This window comes from Watersipora subatra, chromosome 5 (genome assembly GCF_963576615.1).
Source record: "Watersipora subatra chromosome 5, tzWatSuba1.1, whole genome shotgun sequence".
NCBI classification, from domain to species: Eukaryota; Metazoa; Bryozoa; class Gymnolaemata; order Cheilostomatida; family Watersiporidae; genus Watersipora; species Watersipora subatra.
In genome coordinates, this window is record NC_088712.1 from 47,561,188 (window position 1) to 47,583,921 (window position 22,734).

Genomic DNA, 22,734 nt, shown 5'->3' on the forward strand with positions numbered 1-22,734 from the left:
ACTCATAAAATTAGCCGATGCTTCTGGAAAGGTGAGACAACTCTTAAGTATCGCGTGATGCATAGTGTATAGCAGCAGTGACAATGAGGAGAAACAGTATTGTTGGCGAACTCAGCACCTTTATGTTTGTTTATGTTGTAAAACTCGGGCTATCATAAAATAATCTTTGCTGCTGGAACAGTGAGACAACACCTATGTAGTGCGCTGTATTTAGTAACTTTAGTGTATAGCAATGTCAAACAAAACTTTCCTAGTTGCAGTGTAACAACTAAGAAAGTATTGGAGGATGCTAGAAAGAATAATGCATAGTGGATAGCTTAACATGGTATTGTAATGATGCATGACCAACATGGACAAAATTAACCTACAGAAAATCTTTTATGAAGCACTGTTACACAAATGGAAAGTTGTCTTCTCCCATTTTGGAACTGCAACGATAATAGATTATAATCTATAGGATTGATGCAAGGTTGTTGCTACAAACGGCAAAAACTTAAAAATATATTGGAAACCTCTTTTTGTATGTAGGAACGTATGAAAAATGACCAAAAATATTCGCTTTCCATAGAATGTTTGTAAATGCTTGTAAATTCTTCTGAAAACCAGTATAGAGAACAGACTGCACATAAGTTGACTAGGAAAGACAACTAGACATCCACTAGTATCAGCTACAACCCTCTTCTAGTTTAGTTATGCTCCACAATTCTCAATACATTACGTATGACGCTCACACATTTTGCTTCTAGATTCCATACAAATACATCAAAGATAACAGATATATAAAGGCACAAAGACAAAACAAGTCCGAATAAAATTGCTGTGAGATTATACAGCTGTATATCATTACTGTGAGGCACCGTAATGATAATTCTACATCGTGTCAAAGTCAGAAATTATAAGTAGACTGCAGATCAATCCAGGATGATGCCGTACGCACTCTTATAGGCTGCTTGTAATAGTAGTATTTGAGGTACTGTTGAAGTTGTTTGGGCAATATCATTGTGTCTATGTGGTCATATGAGATGTTGTCACACACCACAGCCCTACAACAACAGACGATCGTTCACCATATGCTTACACACTATAAAATCAAGTTCAACATTTCAAATCATCAAGTTGTTTACCCAGAATTCCAGTACAGTCATACCTTGACATACGAGTACCCAACATATGCGAAATTTGAGACACGAGCAAAATTCTGCCTTCGGATACGAGACAAATTTGACATGAGCCAGTTCTTGATGCAGCCGCTAAGTGGCAAATTTTGTGCAAGACTGTTTTAAGAGCAGCGTCGCTCTATATTGTTCATCGGATCAGTTTGAAAAAGTTTTAAAAAGGCCGTCTAAAAATAATAGTGGAAGTGAGGCAAAAATCACCCAACCATAAGATAATAGAAAAATGAAGACAAAATTAGAATAGAGTCTAGCAAAAGATTAAACCTTATCTTTAAGTGCGTGTTTAGTAAGTACATTTTATTTAAGTTAAATTTAAAGTTTATCTTTTGTTACATAATAACTATATATTATAATTATTATATTGTTATAATAACGCAAGCCTTGTGTACTGAACATGTTGTTATGAAGCCTCTCTCACATCACCGTTAGCCGCTACATCTGTCTCGAAGGTATGAACTCCATACGGTACTGTAGATAGTAATGCTACATTTTATTGAAGATCATAGCCAGTAAGTATATATTAATTTGAGAGCATAGGTAGTGAACTACAATTTAAAACACATTTTCCCATGGCCATATCCTGTTTTAGGTGACTTATTCAGAGTATGGTAACGGATTAATTTGTATTTAATTATTTTATGTCAAACATATTGCTTTGATATACGAGCAAATCAACATACAAGCTCAGTCCAGAAGGCATTAAGCTCGTATGTTTAAGTATGACTGTAGATATTTATGTTGACATATTTGTCTATAATACTGCTACTATGGCTAGACCAATCAGGGGGTAAGACAGTAAGGGTCACGATGCAAGTATGAAACCATCATTTTAAAGACCTCAATAAATTATGTAGCCATTTTATAAACTTTAATTTATACCATCTTACGACCGAGTACCGTAAGAAAACAGGAGGAAAAGATGACCTCCACATGTAATACATGGGAGTACAGTTGACCATTGCAGTATGGATACTACATACCAAATTATAATAAAATAAATTAATAATGCCGTATATAGGCAAAATATAATTCTGTAAGATTTATATTGAAACGATGAAATTGTATGGTGAATACATGTCAATGGTCAAGGTCAAATTTTACACTACAACAACACAAGAAAACTCGGTTTTCAGCTCCTAAACTTGGCATTTCAATAACATCATAATTAAAACTATTCCAGTGTTGGGGCCAAATTGGGCTAAAAATAGTACTAACCTGGTCAAATGGAGAAGACTAAAGGGCTGCCGTCTGTGCAACGGGTGTGTTAGCATTGGCTCAAAGAACATGCAAGCCTGGGGGTCCTTGTAGTGCTCTGAAATTGTAAACACCACAACCATAGATAAGGACAGATAGACACGAATGACACATATAAGCCACTAAACAAAACAACTAAAGGATCTGCGACTGCGGCCAAGTCTGAGCTTGTTACAAAAGTATCATTAGTGGGTAGACAAACTTGAGTAGAGCCAAGAAAAACTTCCTCATAAACTAATTTGCAAGTGATGCAGAACGATGCGAAAATGCTATAGGTAATGCACAACCACCACATCATTTTCTGTTGCCTGAAGCTATAGACAAACTTTGTCTAATCTAGCCTGGTCTTGACCACAAAATCAAATCTTGCTGGAATTATAATTATGAAGGCAATGCCATTCAAGCCAACAGTTCAACCAACAGTTCAACTACTAATTGCAAAGGCTTTTAACCCAATTACGTGCCTTCAGTTATCAATACAAACAATGGTATATTGCTGTTACATCAATTTAAAAGTCAAAAGATTTTAACATTAGTTAAAATGTATAAATATGTATAAATACATATTTATGTATAAATATATATTTATGTATAAATATATATTCCCACAACCAAACAGAGCGAAGCGATTGGTTGGGAGATTTATGATAAATGACATGTGCACACAACTCCCGAAAATTATTCATCAACAATGAGACGAACCCTTGAATTAAAATTTCATCAAAAAATTTAACCATCGTTTTGTAGAGTCATTAAAGTATAATAACGATACAAAACACATACAAACCTATTTAAATATGTTACCAAGTCTTTGTAAACCGTCGTTATTATCTTAAAACTTACCCATCTGATCGGATTATACACAAATTGACAGATTTATTTGGACGAAAATCATTATTAAAATTTGTCAAGCCTCACTTTTATAAAAGTTAAGACCAGAAATTGAAACGCCGAGTGACAAGGAATAGAACGATTAAATCGTGCGCATTTCACGAGAAAATAACGTGCACTTTTCACCAGTCTATAGCATATTGTCGAAGGTTTCGGTGATTAACGTAGGAGTACTGAAATCGTTTCATTTTTGCCGATTTCAAATTAACTGACATTTCAGACACATTTGAGTACTTTGGTATTCTAACTGATGTCCAACGCAGTGTAAGTAAAGGATATGACGATGATATTTTTTTCTAACGATTTTTATGGGATTACGATATTTAATTATAAGTTTGGATATTCTTCTTGATACTTCTTGATATTGTTAGCTATGACGTTTTGAAATGTAAACAAAATTACGCATTGGTTTTCTATTATTACTGTATTACTATTACTAAGTTTGGATATTCTTTTTGATACTTCTTGATATTGTTAGCTATGACGTTTTTAAATGTAAACAAAATTGTTCATTGGTTTTCTATTATTACTGTATTACTATATTAATAATATTGGTTATTTTAATAATATCAGTGCATTTTACTTCTAATATTGCATTTCTCCTATTGCAGGGGGAGAGATATAAACATATAATCTTTTCCTTTCATTATCGCTGTTTGTCATGACCAAACACTTTTTTAAATAGATTTTCTAAAAATCTATATAATAAATATCACTTTTTGATATTGTTAGCTATGACGTTTTGAAATGTAAACAAAATTGTGCATTGGTTTTATATTATTACTATATTAATAATATTGGTTATTCTAATAATATCAGTGCATTCTACTTCTAATATTGGCCAATATTGCATTTCTCCTATTGCAGGAGGAGAGATATAAACATATAATCTTTTCTTTCATTATTGCTGTTTGTTGTATATAATAACACCCATACCCAGTACATTACAGCTACCATTGCAATTATCCTATTGCACTGCGGTGTTATTTGACTGCTAATATTGCATTTCTCAACCATCGGTACCCTTTCTTTTTTCCAATATCACTTTGGTCGTAGGCTGTATGACAGTGGAATTTCTAGTTATACATAAATGTACAAAGATATATACTTATACATATATTTATAAATATATATACATAAATATATATATACATTTATACATAAGTATATATACGTTTATACACAAGTATATATACATATATACATTTATACTCAAACATACATATATATATGTATATATACATGTATATATATACCGGTATATATATATATATATATATATACCGGTATATATATATATATATATACCGGTATATATATATATATATATATATACCTAAATGCTGCATATAAATATATGTAAACATATATATTTATGTATACATATTATCAAGTATAAATATATCTCTATATACAAGCAGTGAGGACTTCAAGTGAACGAGTTTGACTGCCGTAGTTCCCCATCAAAAAGTTTTTTATTGGCAAAACGTTTCTTAAAAGAGGCAAAGGCAGGAAAGTTCTGCAAGTTACCCACTGCGAGCTTACCGAGTAGAGCTGTGACGGAGTCTGCCTTAAATACACTGGAGTCATGGGCATCGAAGGAGAACTGGTGATTCCACTGCTCGACTCTGGCATGCAATGACCGGCCATAACGCCGGAAACTGACTGAGAAGATGAAGTCATCCTATAATATGATAATATTTGCTTTTTTAAAAGTTGCTTTCCCGTGAGCATTCTAAGAGACACCAACTCTTTGTATAATAGTTACCTTTATGCGACAGTACAAATACATTTTTAAAAAAGCAATAGTCCTATAGGTAGTTCTGCAAAGAGCTTGGAATTCAGTGTAGTACGATATTTAGGTTTAATTTCATCTCGCTGAAAAAGATATATGGTTAGAAGATGAAGAAACATCCTTCCTCATCTACTGGTCATCAGTTGAGATGATCTCAATGTATGAAGTGCAATCTGGGTACTTACAAAACTGACCAGAACAACCGGTGATAAAAAATATAACTACCCAAAAACGAGGTCTCGACCTAGCATCCCCCTGAGAAGTACATGTATGTGTGAATACATCAATAATACCAGTGACATAGAAAACAGGCTCAGGTATTTGTATTTGTTCTATTAAACTGAAGAATGGCTTGCGGTGTTAGTGAACCCCTAGCTATTATCATCAGCAGTGCATGCTGCTGGGCAGCTGGTACTGGTAGCTCAGATCTAGCTAAATATTGGAAATATTAACCCCTCCCCCCCCTGTCCATACCCTATGCATCCCTATGTATCACAAGACTTTGTCTGCTGCCAATCTATATCATTGCAGCGACATCAGTTATTAAATATTAAGATTGTTAGGGAGCCGTTTCACTGTTTTCAACTACTCAAATCGCTGTAGCTTGACCAAGTCAACTGAAACAATGTGTTACCTTGAAAAATTGCAAATGGCATTATATTTGACTGTAGGAGTTGCTTCATCTTTGCTTTTTGTTTATGTTAGACTACTTTGAGGAATAAGAAAAACATCTCAGTAAATCATAGAAGTTGTAGTATCTTTGGCAATTTAGATACCAGTCGCGATTGTCTCGAGTTATTTGAATCGTGTTCTATCAGAATTTATTCAGTGTCAACCTAATCACCTGCGAACTATCTCTGAGTAGAAAAGTTCCCTCTGGTTTATTCTCGAGAAGTGACTCGGCCTTGTAACGGTCCATACTACCCCAGTAGAACCCACAGTTGGTCACCTGGATGAGCCCGGGCAGCAGGTGGTGCCTATAATCCACTGTTGTGTGAGCCCTCATTCCATCTCCTGAATTCTCTGCAGCAGACGCAATAATGTCTCTGAATATCTCACCATCTCAATGAGATATTATATGTATAACAAATATTTACACAAATGTCTACACATTTCATGATTGTTGTTTACCTTATCAAGAGTAGTCTTCTCATGAAATAATTTATAGTTCTTTGGAACATTGCGGAGATGCTGGTCAATGACAATCACAAATTTCATTATAGTTCAAGATGAACTTACACAAAATTTTAGTAGATTTGATCAGAAAGTATCGATATTTATCTACCATTTGTCATTGTTTTTATGTTTGAGGGGATCTGACAGCCAGGATGTGTATAGATGAACCCGACAAGATAAACTATATTCTGTTAGTTTATTCGCAACTATAGATGGCATAACTGCGCTTTCGCTGGATCTGACCATTTGAAACGAGATAAAATTTTGTCGATTTTTATCTTGAAACATCCTGGCAGTCAGACCACTTCAACCATCAAAAACAACTGCAAATAATAGAACAATACCAATACTTTCCAATAAAAGCAACTAAAAAATTGTATAAGCATTTTTTTGAGATAACCTAATTATTTACCATGAAAACAATTCTTGTCACTTATACAATTACGAGTACATATTTATTCTACCTACGTACTTCTATGTATATGCCTAGCAAAATAATTGTCTAATAATGTCCAGTGATAGATTCTACTAGTATATTGCTAATTAGTATATTGCTAATGCTAACTCAAAAGTTTCATATGAGCTGAATTTTTGTTTTGGTTCCGTTAAACATATTTAAATATTAAATAGTTTAGATATTCAACATTAAAAATTAATATTTAATTTTTTTATATTTAAAGAAAAAATTAAATATTAAATTTAATGCAGCATATTTACATATTAAATATTTAAATTCATTTCAATATTTAAAAAAATGCAACATCTAACCAGTACCAACACTAAAACCATGGTTTCCTTTTTTATATATGTCTATATGAACCATTGTGCACTCGGCAACGAAAATGCATAATCATCAACATTTCAACATTCCATGACACAAAGGGCACATCAAGGGAGGCAAATCTATAAAAGGTTTTTGTAAAGCACAATAATGAGGAAGTTATTACTGTATAAGTTTGTTATTATTTGCATGTCATGGTTCCATTTATTATTTAAACAGTGAGTAATAAGATCTGGTTGCCATAGGGCCACTTCGCAGAGAAAAGCAAATATTGCTCAGATGAGCTTGGTAGGAAAATATCCCAAGAGAGCTATGTAGCCATAAATATACTAACCTCTCCATATCACAGGTGAGTCATCATTAGTTGAGGGAATAATAGTAGGAAGTCGAGCTACAGGACTTGCTGTTGCAGCGTCAGTCGCAACTAAAACAGTTTCGACTACTCCATTGAAATTCTTATTGCCTTATACTAACTGAGGAAGGTTACACAAATATAGTGATAACACAAACATTATCACTGACTACCAATATTCTGAACATGTAATATAGACCCAGAGTTATCTCTCCATGGTTGTATATAGCTGAGGCACTTGGTATTCATCATAGTCAAATGATATTGATCTTGTCACCATGTTTCCATAGTGGATATGAGACCAATTTGGAGTTGTGTGCACGCTGAGTTAATAAGCGATTTGTTTCAATAGACATTCGCATGCTGTGAATTAATGTGGGCGCTTTGTTAAAAAGGATAAGGAACTCTACACATGAGGTCATATCGAAATAATCATCAAATTGAAATAGGACTGAAGTGTGGAAAGTGTTTAAAATGGAATAGCTTGCATTTTTTGTGCATCACTTGTAGGTGCTGTTTCCATTACTCGCAAGCATAAAACGTTTGATAAAAAATTGTGAGTAACAAATTTGCTAGCCTGTCTTGACAAACTGTTGTTTTTGCGGAGTTGTCCCCCGTCGAGCAGGCGAGCAACACAACAGCTTGTCACAAGATGTACTGCACCCGATGCATCAGCTGCACTTACAGAGAGTTGTTCTCTTCCGTCTATGCAGCTTGGTTGCGACGTTATGTCGGTCGATCCATTGGTAATCATAACGAATTTCGCGCAAAAGTTTATGCAGAAAAAAATAAGATTACAACGTTTAACCAGCGACCAGTCTCTGAGGTAAACTTTAGTAGAACTTGAGAACTTAGGCAACAACAGCGACTAAACATGTTGTTATTTGTGCGCTCAGTCAATTTTATTTCTATTTTTGTATAAGTCAGTTTTATTTATTCTCATGGATTTTATTTTCAATTTATTCTTAAATTCTACTAAAATTTACCGCAGAGACTGGTCACTGGTTAAACGTTGTAATCTTATTTTTTTCTACATACCGTACATTTTTGCGCAAAATTCGTTATGATTACCAATGGAGCGACCGACATAACATCGCAACCAAGCCGCATAGATGGAAGTGAACAACTCCCTATAAGTGCAGCTGATGCATTGGGTGCAGTACGTCTTGTGACAAGCTGTTGTGTTGCTCGCCCGCTCGACGGGGGAACAACTCCGCCAAACCAACATTTTGTCAAGACAAGCTACAAATTTGCTTGACTTGCCATTTTCATTTCGCGGATGACGTAAATTTGTGATGAAAAAAACTCGCAAACTATAGTGATGATTAGCGCACCATTTACACCAGCAAGTCAAGGTAAGACAACTAACCATAGCAAACCATAGTGATGATTAGCGCACCATTTAAACCAGCAAGGCAAGGTAAGACAACTAGCCATAGCAAACCATAGTGATGATTAGCGCACCATTTATACCAGCACATCAAGGTAAGACAACTAACCATAGCAAACCATAGTGATGATTACCGCACCATATATACCAGCAAGTCAATGAGAGACAACTAACCATAGCAAACCATAGTGATGATTACCGCACCATTTATACCAGCAAGTCAAGGAGAGACAACTAACCATAGCAAACCATAGTGATGATTAGCGCACCATTTATACCAGCAAGTCAAGGAGAGACAACTAACCATAGCAAACCATAGTGATGATTAGCGCACCATTTATACCAGCAAGTCAAGGAGAGACAACTAACCATAGCAAACCATAGTGATGATTAGCGCACCATTTATACCAGCAAGTCAAGGAGAGACAACTAACCATAGCATTATTACCTTTATACAGTCATATATGATTGGTTAGCCTGATGCAACTGATTACAAGGTTGCTTTGTAGGCACGTCGATGAAAACAATACTTCTTACTCTTGTGTAAGTTAATAGCAAATTTACTTACAAAACTGTGATACTTTGAGAATCTTCCAAAATCATGCGTGAAAAATTACTTTGGGCGTACTATAATAGTCAAATGTTTGACAACTTTTACATCCTTTTTCAGAACATTCTTACGTTAAGGTAATTTTATGTAGAGTTTTAAATGTATTGAGAAATAGCTAGGGATAAGTTGACATTAAGTCCGTTGGAAGTTGATTTCAGGTCCACAGTTTTCATATAAACGAGGTAGGAAGTTCATTTTTTTTCGATCAGACTTCAAATCTCTGTATCTTTGCAAAGTTCAGAATGTGCAAGCCAAGGGACAACATAAAATATGCATTTTACTGTCCAAAAGAACAAACATACGTAGGCAGTTGAATGTCACTGACTTACCTGATGCTTCAGCAGCACCTTCCTCACCTACAAAACAGGGTATAACCATAAGAATGTATAAAACAAACGAACTTGGCCAATCAGTATTTTAGAAAGGGTAAACTTGATACAATCTAGTTGCAATGCATAAAGAGAACCAGTAAAGGTAAATATTGTAGACTATTCCGGAAGGCCTAGCACAAGTACCAGACTCAAGCTGTTGGCAGATACTGATACTGCACAATACAATACGAAAAAGGATATTCCTCATACAGAAATCCATACTAAGACTTGTGTACTATCGATTATGTATTCCAGCTCACTTCCACACATCACAAATCCTTTGAATATATCATTTTCATTCCATGACACTAACATACTACATTAGGTTGAGCTTAACTTGCGGATTATGTTTTTAATAATAAGCAGCAACAAAAACCTGTTTACTGAACACCGTGTCATTAATCTAGTTTCTAATTCTTACATAGTTTTGTATAATGACCTGCGGTAACGCCGCGTGTAACTCCTTGAAATATTTAACAATATTTTTGGGTTCTGAAACAAAATTGAACAAGATAAAATCCTTTTTTAAATAAATGCTCATTCTAGAAGTTGATGTTTTGACTTTTAACGCAAATAGTCCACCAAATTTGCCTTGTATGCTGAGGTATGACTCTAAATGTGTACGTTATACAAATAACCCTCAGTATCCAGTGCTAACACGCTTTATTACATGAAATGAAGCCCGATAAATAGATAATGCATTTTCACAAGTACTTACAAGTAGGAGGAAGTGCAAAACATCTTTGCATCTTGTAAAATTGTAAATGCTAATTCTTTCAAAAATGAACTGAAGCGCTACCTCAGACAACCAGACGACTAAACCAACTAGACATACTTCTGCTGACTCTACTTTCAGGTTTCGCGCCTTGATTAGCCTTGCTATTGCGCACAGGGACCTCATCATCACCTTCCCTGGAGTGACATTTTTTTTTCTATTTCTCTTGTCTTTTTATACTGTTAGAAACACTCTTCATATTATTTTTTTGTGGTTATATTATAGATGAAAATAAACAAACAAACAAAACAAAATCTTGCATATAAAAATAGCACTCCTTCATTTTACTAGCATAACGCAAAACCAAAAAAGGTAATGCTGGTTTCTCTTTCTAAAATATCCACGTACAATTATATTACTTTGGTTTAAACAAGCAATCGATACCTGACTGAAATCATAAACCAATATAAATAAATTCTATTTTGATATTATGGGCCTGTCTGTCTGTGTGTCCATGAAAAGGCTAAGCGTTTCCACATTTTGGCCCAATTTTATCCAAACTTCAAATGCATATGCTTCATGCCTTCCACCAAGTTGCCAAAAATATCTGGTTTCAAACTCTGCCTGATTCCTGAAAACCAGTTTCTTGAACAGCCGTCGGATTAAAAACTCAAGGATGAGTCTTCACATGCTTTAAGGCCAATTGCACTCAATGAACTTGTTCATTGATTGTGGTCACCAAGCCTCGTAGCAATTTGTGTTGAATATCTACACGCCTTCTGCAGGCTATCTGATTAAAAACGAAAGGAATCACGAGTAACGTAGTAGGTACTAAAATGAACACCAGTACTGCGTGAATAAGCTACTTAAAAAAATAATCACCTCTAAAAACATGCTAAAATAGAAAAAAACTTACTTTGAGAGGGTGTATTTGACCGTCTTGACCGCAATGTAAGTTTCTTTTTGGTTGCCCGAAGGAGGGACTCGAGACCTTTGCGTACAGACGGTCCCCTTGCAGTTGTCTCTTCGCAGTCAGAAGCAAGGAATGGCTGAACTCTTAATTGAGAGTTTAGCTGATCAGTTTCTCTCCTCAAAAGTGATTAATATAAATATGAATATATATTATATGTAATATATTATATATTCATAATATTATATTAATATTATATCATATTTATATAAAAGTGATTAATATGCTGAAATTTAAATAATGCCCATACAAGAATATGACTAGTTTGGTGAGTGTAGAGTCAATGCCTCTCCGATTATGACTATGTCAATAATATGCTATATTTATACTATGTCAATAATATGTAGATACAAATACAGTAATTCACCGGAAAACTAGAGCAGCTCAAAGACCAATGGTAAGAGGTGCCATATAATGGTGTAACGAAAAATGTGGCACCATACCATATATGTTCCAAGGAGAATTTGCGAATTCGTAGTAACAACTCGATGGTTAGTATGCAATATTCAACCTTGTTATCATATTTAATGGGCAATAGAAGATGGAGTACCTTACCCTTACCCTGACCCAGAGAATGAGCAATACAAATATAATTTTGGATAGGAGTTATTTTCCCTTAGAGAAGAATGCCAAAGGAGTAATGCAGATTGAAAAAGAGAAACAACAGGTACTCCTGATAGCCTGAAACTAGCGGGATATACTGATAAAAGGCCCGCAACAAGCTATTTATAAAGATGACATTGAATTTCAATGAATGAATTAAAACACTGATCATAAAATGATGACAGCTGGATCTTTTACATGGATTTCATTAGAGGACACACAACTATACTTTAATATGGAGTGATTTCCTCATGGTATAAGTTCTACTTGTTCAGCTGCAAGCACACGAGCAGTAGTGCAGGTCAGTAACATGTAAGAAATATTATAGTTACAGCTATGTAACTGACTATATATATATATATATATATATATATATATACAGTAATTGGATAAGTGATAAAGTTCATACTACTAGCCATGCGTACTGACTGACAAGCAATGCTCCCATAGCAGCTCCTTACAATCATACAATCAATCTCGTTACACCTCATTTGCCTTTGCTTGAAAGTTTCAACCACCCAAATTATATATGTATATACTGTATATAGTTTTAGCCTATATATACAGATATAAGTACAGTCATGCTTCGACATATGAGCGCTACATCAAACACTAAAGTTGAAATATGAGCAAAAGTGCGAGAGGAGAGACAAATTTGAGAGATATGAGCATACACAACAGTTCTCGATGTAGCCGCTCGGCGGCCAGGTAAGCGAGAGGCCGCTTTTGAACACAGCATCACTCGTCTTTCTCATCAAATCAGTTAAAAAAAGTTTTAACAGTGCCAGCTAAAAGGGATAGTGAAAGTGAGGCAAAATGCGCCAAACCAGAAGATGATACAAAAAAGAAGCTGGAAAAAAAATTAGAATTAAGATTTGTGTAGATTTTTAACATATTTTTAAATGTGTGTTTAGTAAGCTAAATTCATTTAAGTTAAATTTAAAGTTTATGTTATGTAACGTAACAAAAGTCTTGTCTAGTCACCGAATGCGCTGCTGTCGAGTCTCTCTCACACAGCTGTTAGCCACTACATCTGTCTCGAAGGTAAGAACTCCATACAGTACTGTACATAGTAATGTTTCGGTTTATTGCAGAGCATAACCACTAAATGGGTATTTGCTACATTGTGAGCAAAGGTAGTGAATTAAAATACGTTTTTCCATTGGAATATTCTGTTTTAGGTGATTGTTTTACAGAATGGGAACAGAATAATTTACATTCAGTTATTTTATATAGCAAATATTGCTTTGAGATACGAGAACATTGACATACAAGCTCAGTCCTGGAATGCATTAAGCTTGTATGTCGAGGTACGACTGTATAAAAAGTTGGCTATTCCACGTATATTTTCAAAAGTAATTCTATGATTAAACATAAATATAAAGTAAAATTTAAAGCTACAAAAGAGCTCTACTTTAATAACAGTAATAGTAACAAGTGAAGTAATTGTTTGGACTAAAGCGTATCTAGAACGTCGAGTGTTTCTTTACTACAAATCTGTTACACACCAAAAACAAAAAATTAGAACCAAAGTCATTTCTAACAAAGACATCTGACGAGTGACACTACGAAAATAATTTGTAGTAAAGAAACTTGACTTTTCAGATGAGTTTTAGTCTCTTTATATACACATATATACACATGTATATACATATATATACATATATATACACATATATATATACAGGTACATATACATATATATATATATATACTGGCTGTTCTATCCGGCAGCGCATGGGTATTAAAAATCAGCTTATAAACAATGAGAGGTAATGAAAGTTGCCTGCCACTTGTTATTAGCCTGGCACATTGCCAATGAATAATTTGAGTAAGCCTACTAATAGAAGCTATGGCTTCTCATGATGTTGTCATGACTTTGCGCGGTGACCGAAAGCGTAGTTTGCTCCCGTATAGAGAAATACATGTATATCGCCTAATGAATGAATCTATCAAGCTTGCGTGGCTAAATTGGTAAGGCATCAGACTGGTAAACAGGAGGTTATGAGATCAAATCTTGGATTCCAAGATTTTAATAGTTATAGCTGGACATACAACAAAGACAAACATTGAGAAATATTTACCCTTTACCCACTTTGAGAAACCATATATATATAGGGTGTATACATAAATAGCCTAAGCAAGTCAGGATACTATTAAAGTACATTAACAGGCATGAATTTCTTTCAAAGTAATCATCGAGAAAAATAAGGCTAGACATGAGAGAGAATGAGCCGTATCTAATACATGTCATTGTTTCCTGGAACTAAATCTTGTCAAGAGGAGGAATACTAAGCTAGTAGCTCTACCGCTACAAAAAGCTACTGTGATCTCTCACCGGAGATCATCAACCTAGACTGTGAGTTGAACATTCCAGAAATACATGCAGGTAGCTACATATAGTAGCCAGCATCTCTAACGAATAAATATTGACAATCTATTAGCAAATCAGACTGGGAAGCCATCATTTACCAACATTCATCATTTGCATGACGCGGTTAGTCCTCAAGTTTGTATCATCCCCAAGTTGGAAATGGCACAAACCTGCAAATCAAGTGAGTTTTGTCACTCATAATTTTTATCGAATGTTCATGCTTTCAAAAAACAAAAATGGCACTTGCGAATAATGGGCGATTAAATTCAGGGCTAGCCATTCTACGTTAAACATTTTCACACTTCAGCCGGTCCTATTTCAAAAGCAGGCCGTCAAGCGAGAGACGAGGACGCCGCGAAGACCTTTGGCGTAGGATTCCTTATCATTTTTAACAAAACGCCCGAATCAATACGTAACACGGGAATGTCTATTCAAACACTAATCACACGGTCAATCCATGTGCGCACAACTCCAAATCCGCATCATCCCTGCTAGGGAAACATGACGAGAGTCACCCTTGCTATCCTAGAAAGAGTGGAAATGGATTCGGCCTAGTAAACTTTTAAAAGGAGTTATAAGACAGATGTGCAATAAACATATGGACACGCCACAATTAACGAATCTTACCTTCTCCGCTCTGCCCTTTCAACTATATCTTCATCGATGAACACCTCCACATTCCCCGTGTCGAGAGAATCCCTTTCACCTGAGGGCCAAAAGGGATTTCCACGGGGCTGTGCTGGCGGTCTATAGGAAATGTCAAAAATTGCTGCAGAAGACAGGAACGGAGTCCCATAGTGACCTGCAATTGGTTCAATACATCAAAGACTAGTGAGAAACAGAAATGATTTGATATATATATATATATATGATATGTATGTCATATATATATATATATATATGATATAAGCACTAAGCTTCAATACAGTGATAGCGTAGCAACACATCACCATATGATGCTGCAATGCCACCATGAAAACAGTCATGTCAATCTAATTTCGTCGCGATTCATTTCCGCTGTTTTGAAGAAAAATACAAGTGGGATGCGCCATCTTTGTGCCATGGAAATGGCCTTAGCGAGTGCCTTAACAGCTTTGCTTTTTGGTTGCTTCCTATAAAGACCTACCCTTTGACATAAGGCGTCGCAAAATCATCGCTTTACTATCTAGCGCTTTATGGAAACATGATATGCTTGTCAGCGCAGAATAGTGCTTTGGTACTGGCACACCAAGGTGTCCCTACACTATCACTGTATGGAAACTTAATAATAATATACAACAGACATGACTGAATCAGGATATAGTGCCTACAATTAACTTGATTAAATATTTAATGGGTCTTTTATATCCCATGTACTCGCCGAGTGTGACTCGGCGCACACTCGGCGAGTACATGAGATATTTCAAAGTAAGAGAATCCTCAAAAAAACTGATTTCCCCTATTGTATTACCTGACGTACGTACATAAACACAAAGAGTCCTACTGATACCTGATACAGTCTACACACCCATACAATGTAAATGTTCTCATTTCAATGACTCATATGAATTGTTTGCTGTATTACGTAGCCACATTCGCACTAGCCACATGGCCATATGGATGTTTCAATTCTTATGTACCAGATATCCACGGGGTGATGATTTTATTTTGTACCAAAAGATGCACTCAACAATTGTATTGCTAATTAATTTAATCATTGTCAAAAGAGATAAAATGTATACTCAAACTTGGTAGTTTCAATTCTGGAATTATAGACTTTAAACTATAAAACCTCAAACTAGTTTTCTAAGTATAAATTATAGTTTCTATGTTTATGAAACCATATTGCAATACTTCTTCTTTAGTTATTTTTTGCAGTATCACATGCAAAAGCTTTTCTATAAAACTGATTAGGAACTGCCCAATAAAAGCATATACATGCGTACACAGATTCACAGCAGCCCAGCCTATTACGTGTTGGATAATACAGAGCAGTTTCCACTAGGGGCTGCATGTTGCCATTGGGTATATATGTGCAGAAGTCCAATAAAATGCTATTTCACGTTAAAAATCATTGGAGCTATATTTTAAAATCAAGTTAATTTGGTTGGAAGAATTTTAATTGCGAAGATTAAGATTTTAACTAAGAAGTTTAATGTTTTCAGGCTATGCTACCCAAGCAATTTATAGCAAATGCATTCAACGTATGCTAACAAGGTTCTAGTGTAACACCTCATGAACTTCAATAGGGTAATTATTAGATCAGTCACATATTGCTAAAAGCCACATGGAAAAGATAACTCCGAGTTTATGGACATGCGCAAGAACTGGGGAATGCTCATCACATGCCCTGTTCCATTATAGATATTTATAGACATTTTATTATGAGTACTTCTCTAAGGGTACGCGTACGGAAACCAAAAATGCCTTCATTCTGCATCCCTTGCCCTCTCATTGACCCCAAACTCATATACCTACAGCATAAATCTTGTATATTCCTCATCAACATTTCTCTCTAACTTCCCACACCCCCTCCTTGGCTATCACTACATTGTTGTTGATCTCTCCTCATTCACAACCTCTGCACACGCCATAACCTAAAATGTCAGCACACCTCTACGGGTAACTGCAGACGCAGCTCGATTAGCTTGAAGCCGGCTCTCTTCAATCGGCTCTGGAGGCAAGGCCGGGCAAAGTTGACAATTCTCCAGAAAGTGAATACCACAGATTCCAGTTGCCCGGTTTCTATTCGCCATCAAAAATTAGTGAGAGCAAAAAGGATGTCACATGTTCACGATAGCATGACATCCAAACCACATCTAAAATGAAATACAGCAAATTGCATAACTTGTTCGCGGCAGATAGTTTACAGGCTATTATGAAATGAATAGAGCAACATAACTGTGATCAGTTAGGATGTGAATGCCCTGCCTTCATAAACCGTGTATACAAAATATCATTGCCATACAAGACAACGCGCTTGCTCAGCGTACAAATGGTTTATCTGGGAAATAATAAGCTTTAAATATTGCGTAGATATTTCAGTGGGCCTGATTGCCTTAGCCAAACCAAGCCTTATATACGATTTACATGTATATGGCTTCAGATATAATGGATGAATAAAACAAATATAAAACAAAATAAGCTAATAAAAATGTGGTGTGATCCTATAGCGTGCACCCTCGAGTTACGATGTCTCTATTATACGATTTTTTGCCATATGATGTAGAACACAATGTTTTTTGTCCCCTCTATTATAATAGGCTACAGAACTTTTATCTCCATACAACAATATGTCTCTCGAAATTCAAACTTGATGGTCAGTGCGTTGCTTACATCGGAAGAATCAAGATGCCGATATGCTATTCGCTGAAATCCCTTCTACAACGCCTGAAAGTGATACAATGTTCGCGCTCTCAGTTCAGCATTATTCGCTGTAAGTTATAGTGAAAACGAAACACAGGTAATAAAAAATAAGAAAATAGCTAATTTAAAGTTTAGTATAGCAAAACACGTACTAAAACTGCTTTAAATTGATGTTCAGTAAGCTAAATTGATTTAGGTTTAAGTTCAATTCAAAGATTATGTTATACGTCTGTCTCGAAGGTAAGAACTCCATATGGTACGTACTGTACATAGCAATGCAACATTTTATTGCAGATCATAACCACTAAATACACGAAAGTTATTGTAGGTAACTATAGTTACTAAGGTTAGTATACTACTTTTTTAAGTTAGTTTTTTTAGTTTTTCAAGTTACCGTAGGTAACTATAATTACTAAGGTTATTATACTATATTTATTAAATTTTTAATATGTAAATTACGTATATAAACTGTGGATGTTTTTACTCCATTGGGTGTTGGCATTAGATAATTATTATGGGTTTCTATACGCCTCTGTACAACATTTTCACCTTATGATGCCAACACTGGAACGAATTAAAATGGGGAGGGTCCAGTGTATACTGTACAGGTTGTTATCTTCAACCAACCATTAAAAATGAAACGTTCAGAATTTAGTCTATATAATAATTTAAAAACATAATTTTACAGCTGTTTGGTTTATGTATTGAAAATCAGGACAACAATGAGGATTAATTCAATATACAATTTATGAGTATTGACTAAATTCACAAGGTGTGACAATAATAAGAATTTTAGTATTTCAACAAAGATGTCCAGTTATTTCGAGCACTATGTACACACACAAAGTCTCCTTGATTGCTTTGGTTGAGCCAAATAAACCATTTGTGCTTTAAGCAGTGAATTGCACTCTGAAAAAAAAAACAAATTAAAAAATCTTTAATAAGCAGGACTAAGAATGGATATATCTTGAAGAACTATATGTTTAAACATTCAATTGACTTTCACAAACCATTAAAATGCACCAAAACTAAAACAGAACCAAGTTCAAGATGCCAAAAGACTGTTTGTGAAACTAGGTAGCTTTCTGTTCACTTTGTTTTTACCTCACAAACCAGTAGAATAACAAAAAGCTGACTTTAATGTCAGTCCTCGCCTGCTTACTTTCATGCGAGTATACAGTCTATTCACTGACTAGGTTACTAGAAAATTAAAGATATTTTTTATGAACAAGCCATAGAAATACTGAACTTATTTCAATAAAGTTAATTAGTCAGATTATGATAGCCAAATACTCAAACGTAATCTATATAGGCCTACATAAATGTGAGTGTTTGCTTGTTGTTTGTATTTTCAATTATAGCTTGAAGTTTTAGGAATGAAAGAACGGCTTTGCACTGGAATTAAACTTGGAAACCCGTTCTGCAGACAAGCACGCTATCACCACACGATTTCTAGCTATGCTATAACAAAAACCGGTGTAATAGCTTTTCGATTATTCATGCAGTGCTGGGTGGGCATTCACCTAGTTTTATTTTAAAAACAACATTGTCTGAATATTTTGCTACAAAAAATGAATGAAAAACACGATCAAATATTTATGGCACATTAGATTTAGTTTAAATTAGAAACATCGCTGGGTACAATCGCAATGTCACTTGTGTCGCCTCAAGTCTACATGTAGGCGCAAAACTGTTTTCCAAAATAATCAGATAATAAATGTTCCATAAAAAACTTTAGACTACATCAGCTATTACAAGCAAATACACAATAATAACTAGATAGCTATGACACAAAGAAATCCAGTGATTGTACACTATTGCAGAACTGCATGCTACTAGACAGCTAAAGAAACTAATTGGCCATGTTACTTTCCTGCTGTACCACTCAAGCACTGCATAGAGGTCATGTTCAGTCACAGCTGGCAGGAAACAATCAGATGATTTGATTGATTGTTTTTGGGGAAAAATCATGAACTTTCTCTTTCAAAAATTTGCAAAAATCAGTATTTTTTTTCAAAAATTCTAGTTGTGACGTGTGTGTACAAATCTGTAAGCATTCCTCTTTCATGAAACAGCAAGTGTGATAGAGATAATTGACTGCATGCACAATGCCACAGAAAGACTTTTGAAGTTAAGACATATTAGTTTATATTGTAAACCTCAGAGCAGGATTAATTGTGAGGTAGCAACTGTATCTGGTAGTTTTCCTTGACTACTCTGTTTAATAAATGACATCAAACTTGTTACCGCAATCAGCTCAAATGGTTTTTTCATAAATAAGAGACCATCGAGGCATGAAAAACCTGGCAAGCTGGTATTTATATCTCGCATGATCATCAGGTTCAATGCTGGACTACGGATGAGGAAGACTGTGGTTAAATGTTTCACAGTGACTTTTTATGTCTCTGGCTCTCACTTTCTGTGAAACTGCTAGTAGCTCTGCTCCACTTACTTACATGTAATTTGCACATCATAATTTTATAGGATTCATTGAAGCGAGAAATATGAGAATTTGTCAAATTAAACCATGTGTTACTAAAATTGAAAAGTGGGCTCACTAGCATCTTCATGTGCAATACATTCACAGACAATTTTCATGAGCAGAGTGAAAAAAAACTAAAATGTTTCAAAAATAATGATAAGCATCGAAAAAATCGATTGTACTCAGTACAATCCGATTTTTCTTCAAAATCATGATTTTTCCCAATCTTGAGTCTAGTCATGCCTATACCCTCATGTATTGAATAAAAGGGTACAGGCATGAACCTTTTGTTTTAGGTAGTCAGCAACACTACTGCATAATAAATGAAGACATGTCGTATAAGACAGACATTTAACCGATTGCTTGTTATATTGACTGAATAATTGTAATTCTTGGCATAAGTTCAACTTGAACTCTCTTGATAATGGCACAAGAAGTGACTAATAATGTTTTTTTTTGCTGCTCAGCTGCTGCAATATTTTAGGCAATCCAAGTAGTTTATGACTAAGTTCTTGTTTACCTGTGTTCTATTAATGCTTGACTTGGATGACAGCTGTCACCAAGTCCCTCCACAAATTATGGAACCACAGCTGTTGCATAGTCTAATGGTTTTTGAATTAAGTGTCAGATACAAAAGAATTTAGATAAAAAAGGTCGTGTTTAAAAGTATTTTTGCGAGGAAGTTTCTAGAAGAAATATGCTGCTCGGAAAAATGCAAAAAATAGTGTAATTTGCATCATAGATGCAAAATTGGCACAAAACAGGCTATCTTAAACCTAAAGAGATATTATAACACAACGTAAACTATTTCAACGCAAAATGAATCCGATTTCCAACACATCTACTTGCTACTAGCTTCTGCTTACTATCCAACCAGCGAAATTAAAGAAACCAATATCTTTGAGAACAATAACAAGCACAGAAAAAAGCAAATAACTATGCTCATTGTTTGAAAAAGACAAAGAACTACTGCGACATGAAGGAGCTACAATTGATTGATCTAAAATCTTATTGATTGTAGATCTAATATGCCGGTTTAGAGCAGTTTAAACTAACCATAAAAAAGAAACTGATTAGATGTCAAACAATTGTTTTGGGCAGACGAGATGTACCACTAATTCATAAGGTTGAAGACATTTGTTAGGTTTCAAAAGACACAACATTGGATGACAAAGTTTTCAGAAAATAGCAGATCTCTATAAACTTGTAAAAGCTTGCTTACATAAAAGAAAAAAATCATCAAAGGTTTGCCTGTCGTGAAACTGAGTAATTCCTCCAGACTTCATATTTTAAAACGCCGTCATTAGTAAGCTAGAGCTCTATCTATACCAAAACATAAGGAACTCACATTCCAGAACTACGTACCTTACTTAGTACGAGAAAGAGTTTGTCAGAAAAAAAACTCTTATTTACTAGAGCAGTGGAAAGTTTTGTTTGCGCCAAGCGCAAAACCATATCTAATAGACTACATCATTACAGATTACTTGTAAATAGCAATAACCGAATTGATAACTAAGCATAATTAAACAAAATATTGTAATATTTTCCAAAACCTTTGACTATAGAATTTAAACCAAATTTGTTTATAGATCTTTGTTATGCTACTTAAATATGTTTTGTTGATCTAATATAATAATAATAATAATAATAATAATAATAATAATAATCCCAATACATGACGCATGCTCCACATAACAAAAAAGGGAATAAGATAATATAACCATATTAATAATATTCACCTTATCTCACTACAATAATCATATTTTATGCTCGTAAAAAAGTAGCACAACCAGTCGTGATAATTTATTGGGGTGTAATAAACGTAAAAACTAAATTACGTATTGCATAGTGTTTGTGTTCACATATATAAATTAATATCGAAAGAAGTACAAGCCTCATTGATCTTACTCATTCGGAGAAACAGCTGAATAAAATAGTATATAATATTCTCACCTTAAACAAGTTTTATAGTAGCTACCAATAGCCTTTCGTTGTAGATGTGTTATCAACTTTTGTTATGATATGTTTATATTCGAACATATGGTACAACGTTATAATAATAACTCATTCGATAAATTAAGGACGGCGGATGATGAATATGGCGACAATGTTGCAGTCGTCGTTGATTTGCTTCGGTGTAAGCTCATTGCGGCAAGTCGCTCCAAAAAAACACAAACGAAAATCTATGGCGAACATTCTTGAACAAACCAGTCAAAACCGAAAGGTGAGAATTTTATGTTCCGGCGGAGACAAATCCGTTTAAACAATGCATGATGAGATAACTACTGTCATTACTAGCATGTTTGAAACAATTGATAGATATTGATATCTGTCAATAATATTAACAATTGTTAATTGATGACGTCTGCTATAATACTGATAGATATCAATGTACGAATCATAGTAGCAAAGACCTATTGATTATGGTGAAATTGATTACTAGCATAACA

The 22,734-nt window shown here is 34.7% G+C and overlaps 1 protein-coding gene across 2 annotated transcripts; it reads right to left on the reverse strand.

Annotated features, from left to right (window-relative positions):
* Positions 1-228: 228 nt before the first annotated feature.
* On the reverse strand, positions 229-22,381 carry LOC137396447 (suppressor of cytokine signaling 5-like). 2 transcript variants are annotated; one of them, XM_068082730.1, is made up of 10 exons: positions 22,024-22,072; positions 17,051-17,255; positions 15,085-15,259; positions 11,427-11,599; positions 9,754-9,780; positions 7,407-7,496; positions 5,960-6,138; positions 4,866-5,004; positions 2,391-2,487; positions 229-1,043 (listed from the first exon to the last, which is right to left on the reverse strand). In XM_068082730.1, exons 2-10 carry the CDS (start codon positions 17,190-17,192, stop codon positions 887-889), a joined length of 1,179 nt encoding a protein of 392 aa, XP_067938831.1. In that variant the 5' UTR covers positions 17,193-17,255; positions 22,024-22,072; the 3' UTR covers positions 229-886. The 2 variants fall into 2 exon arrangements, with proteins under 2 accessions (XP_067938831.1, XP_067938830.1); XM_068082729.1 differs by lacking the exon at positions 22,024-22,072 and adding an exon at positions 22,238-22,381 and having other exon boundaries at positions 230-1,043.
* Positions 22,382-22,734: the final 353 nt, after the last annotated feature.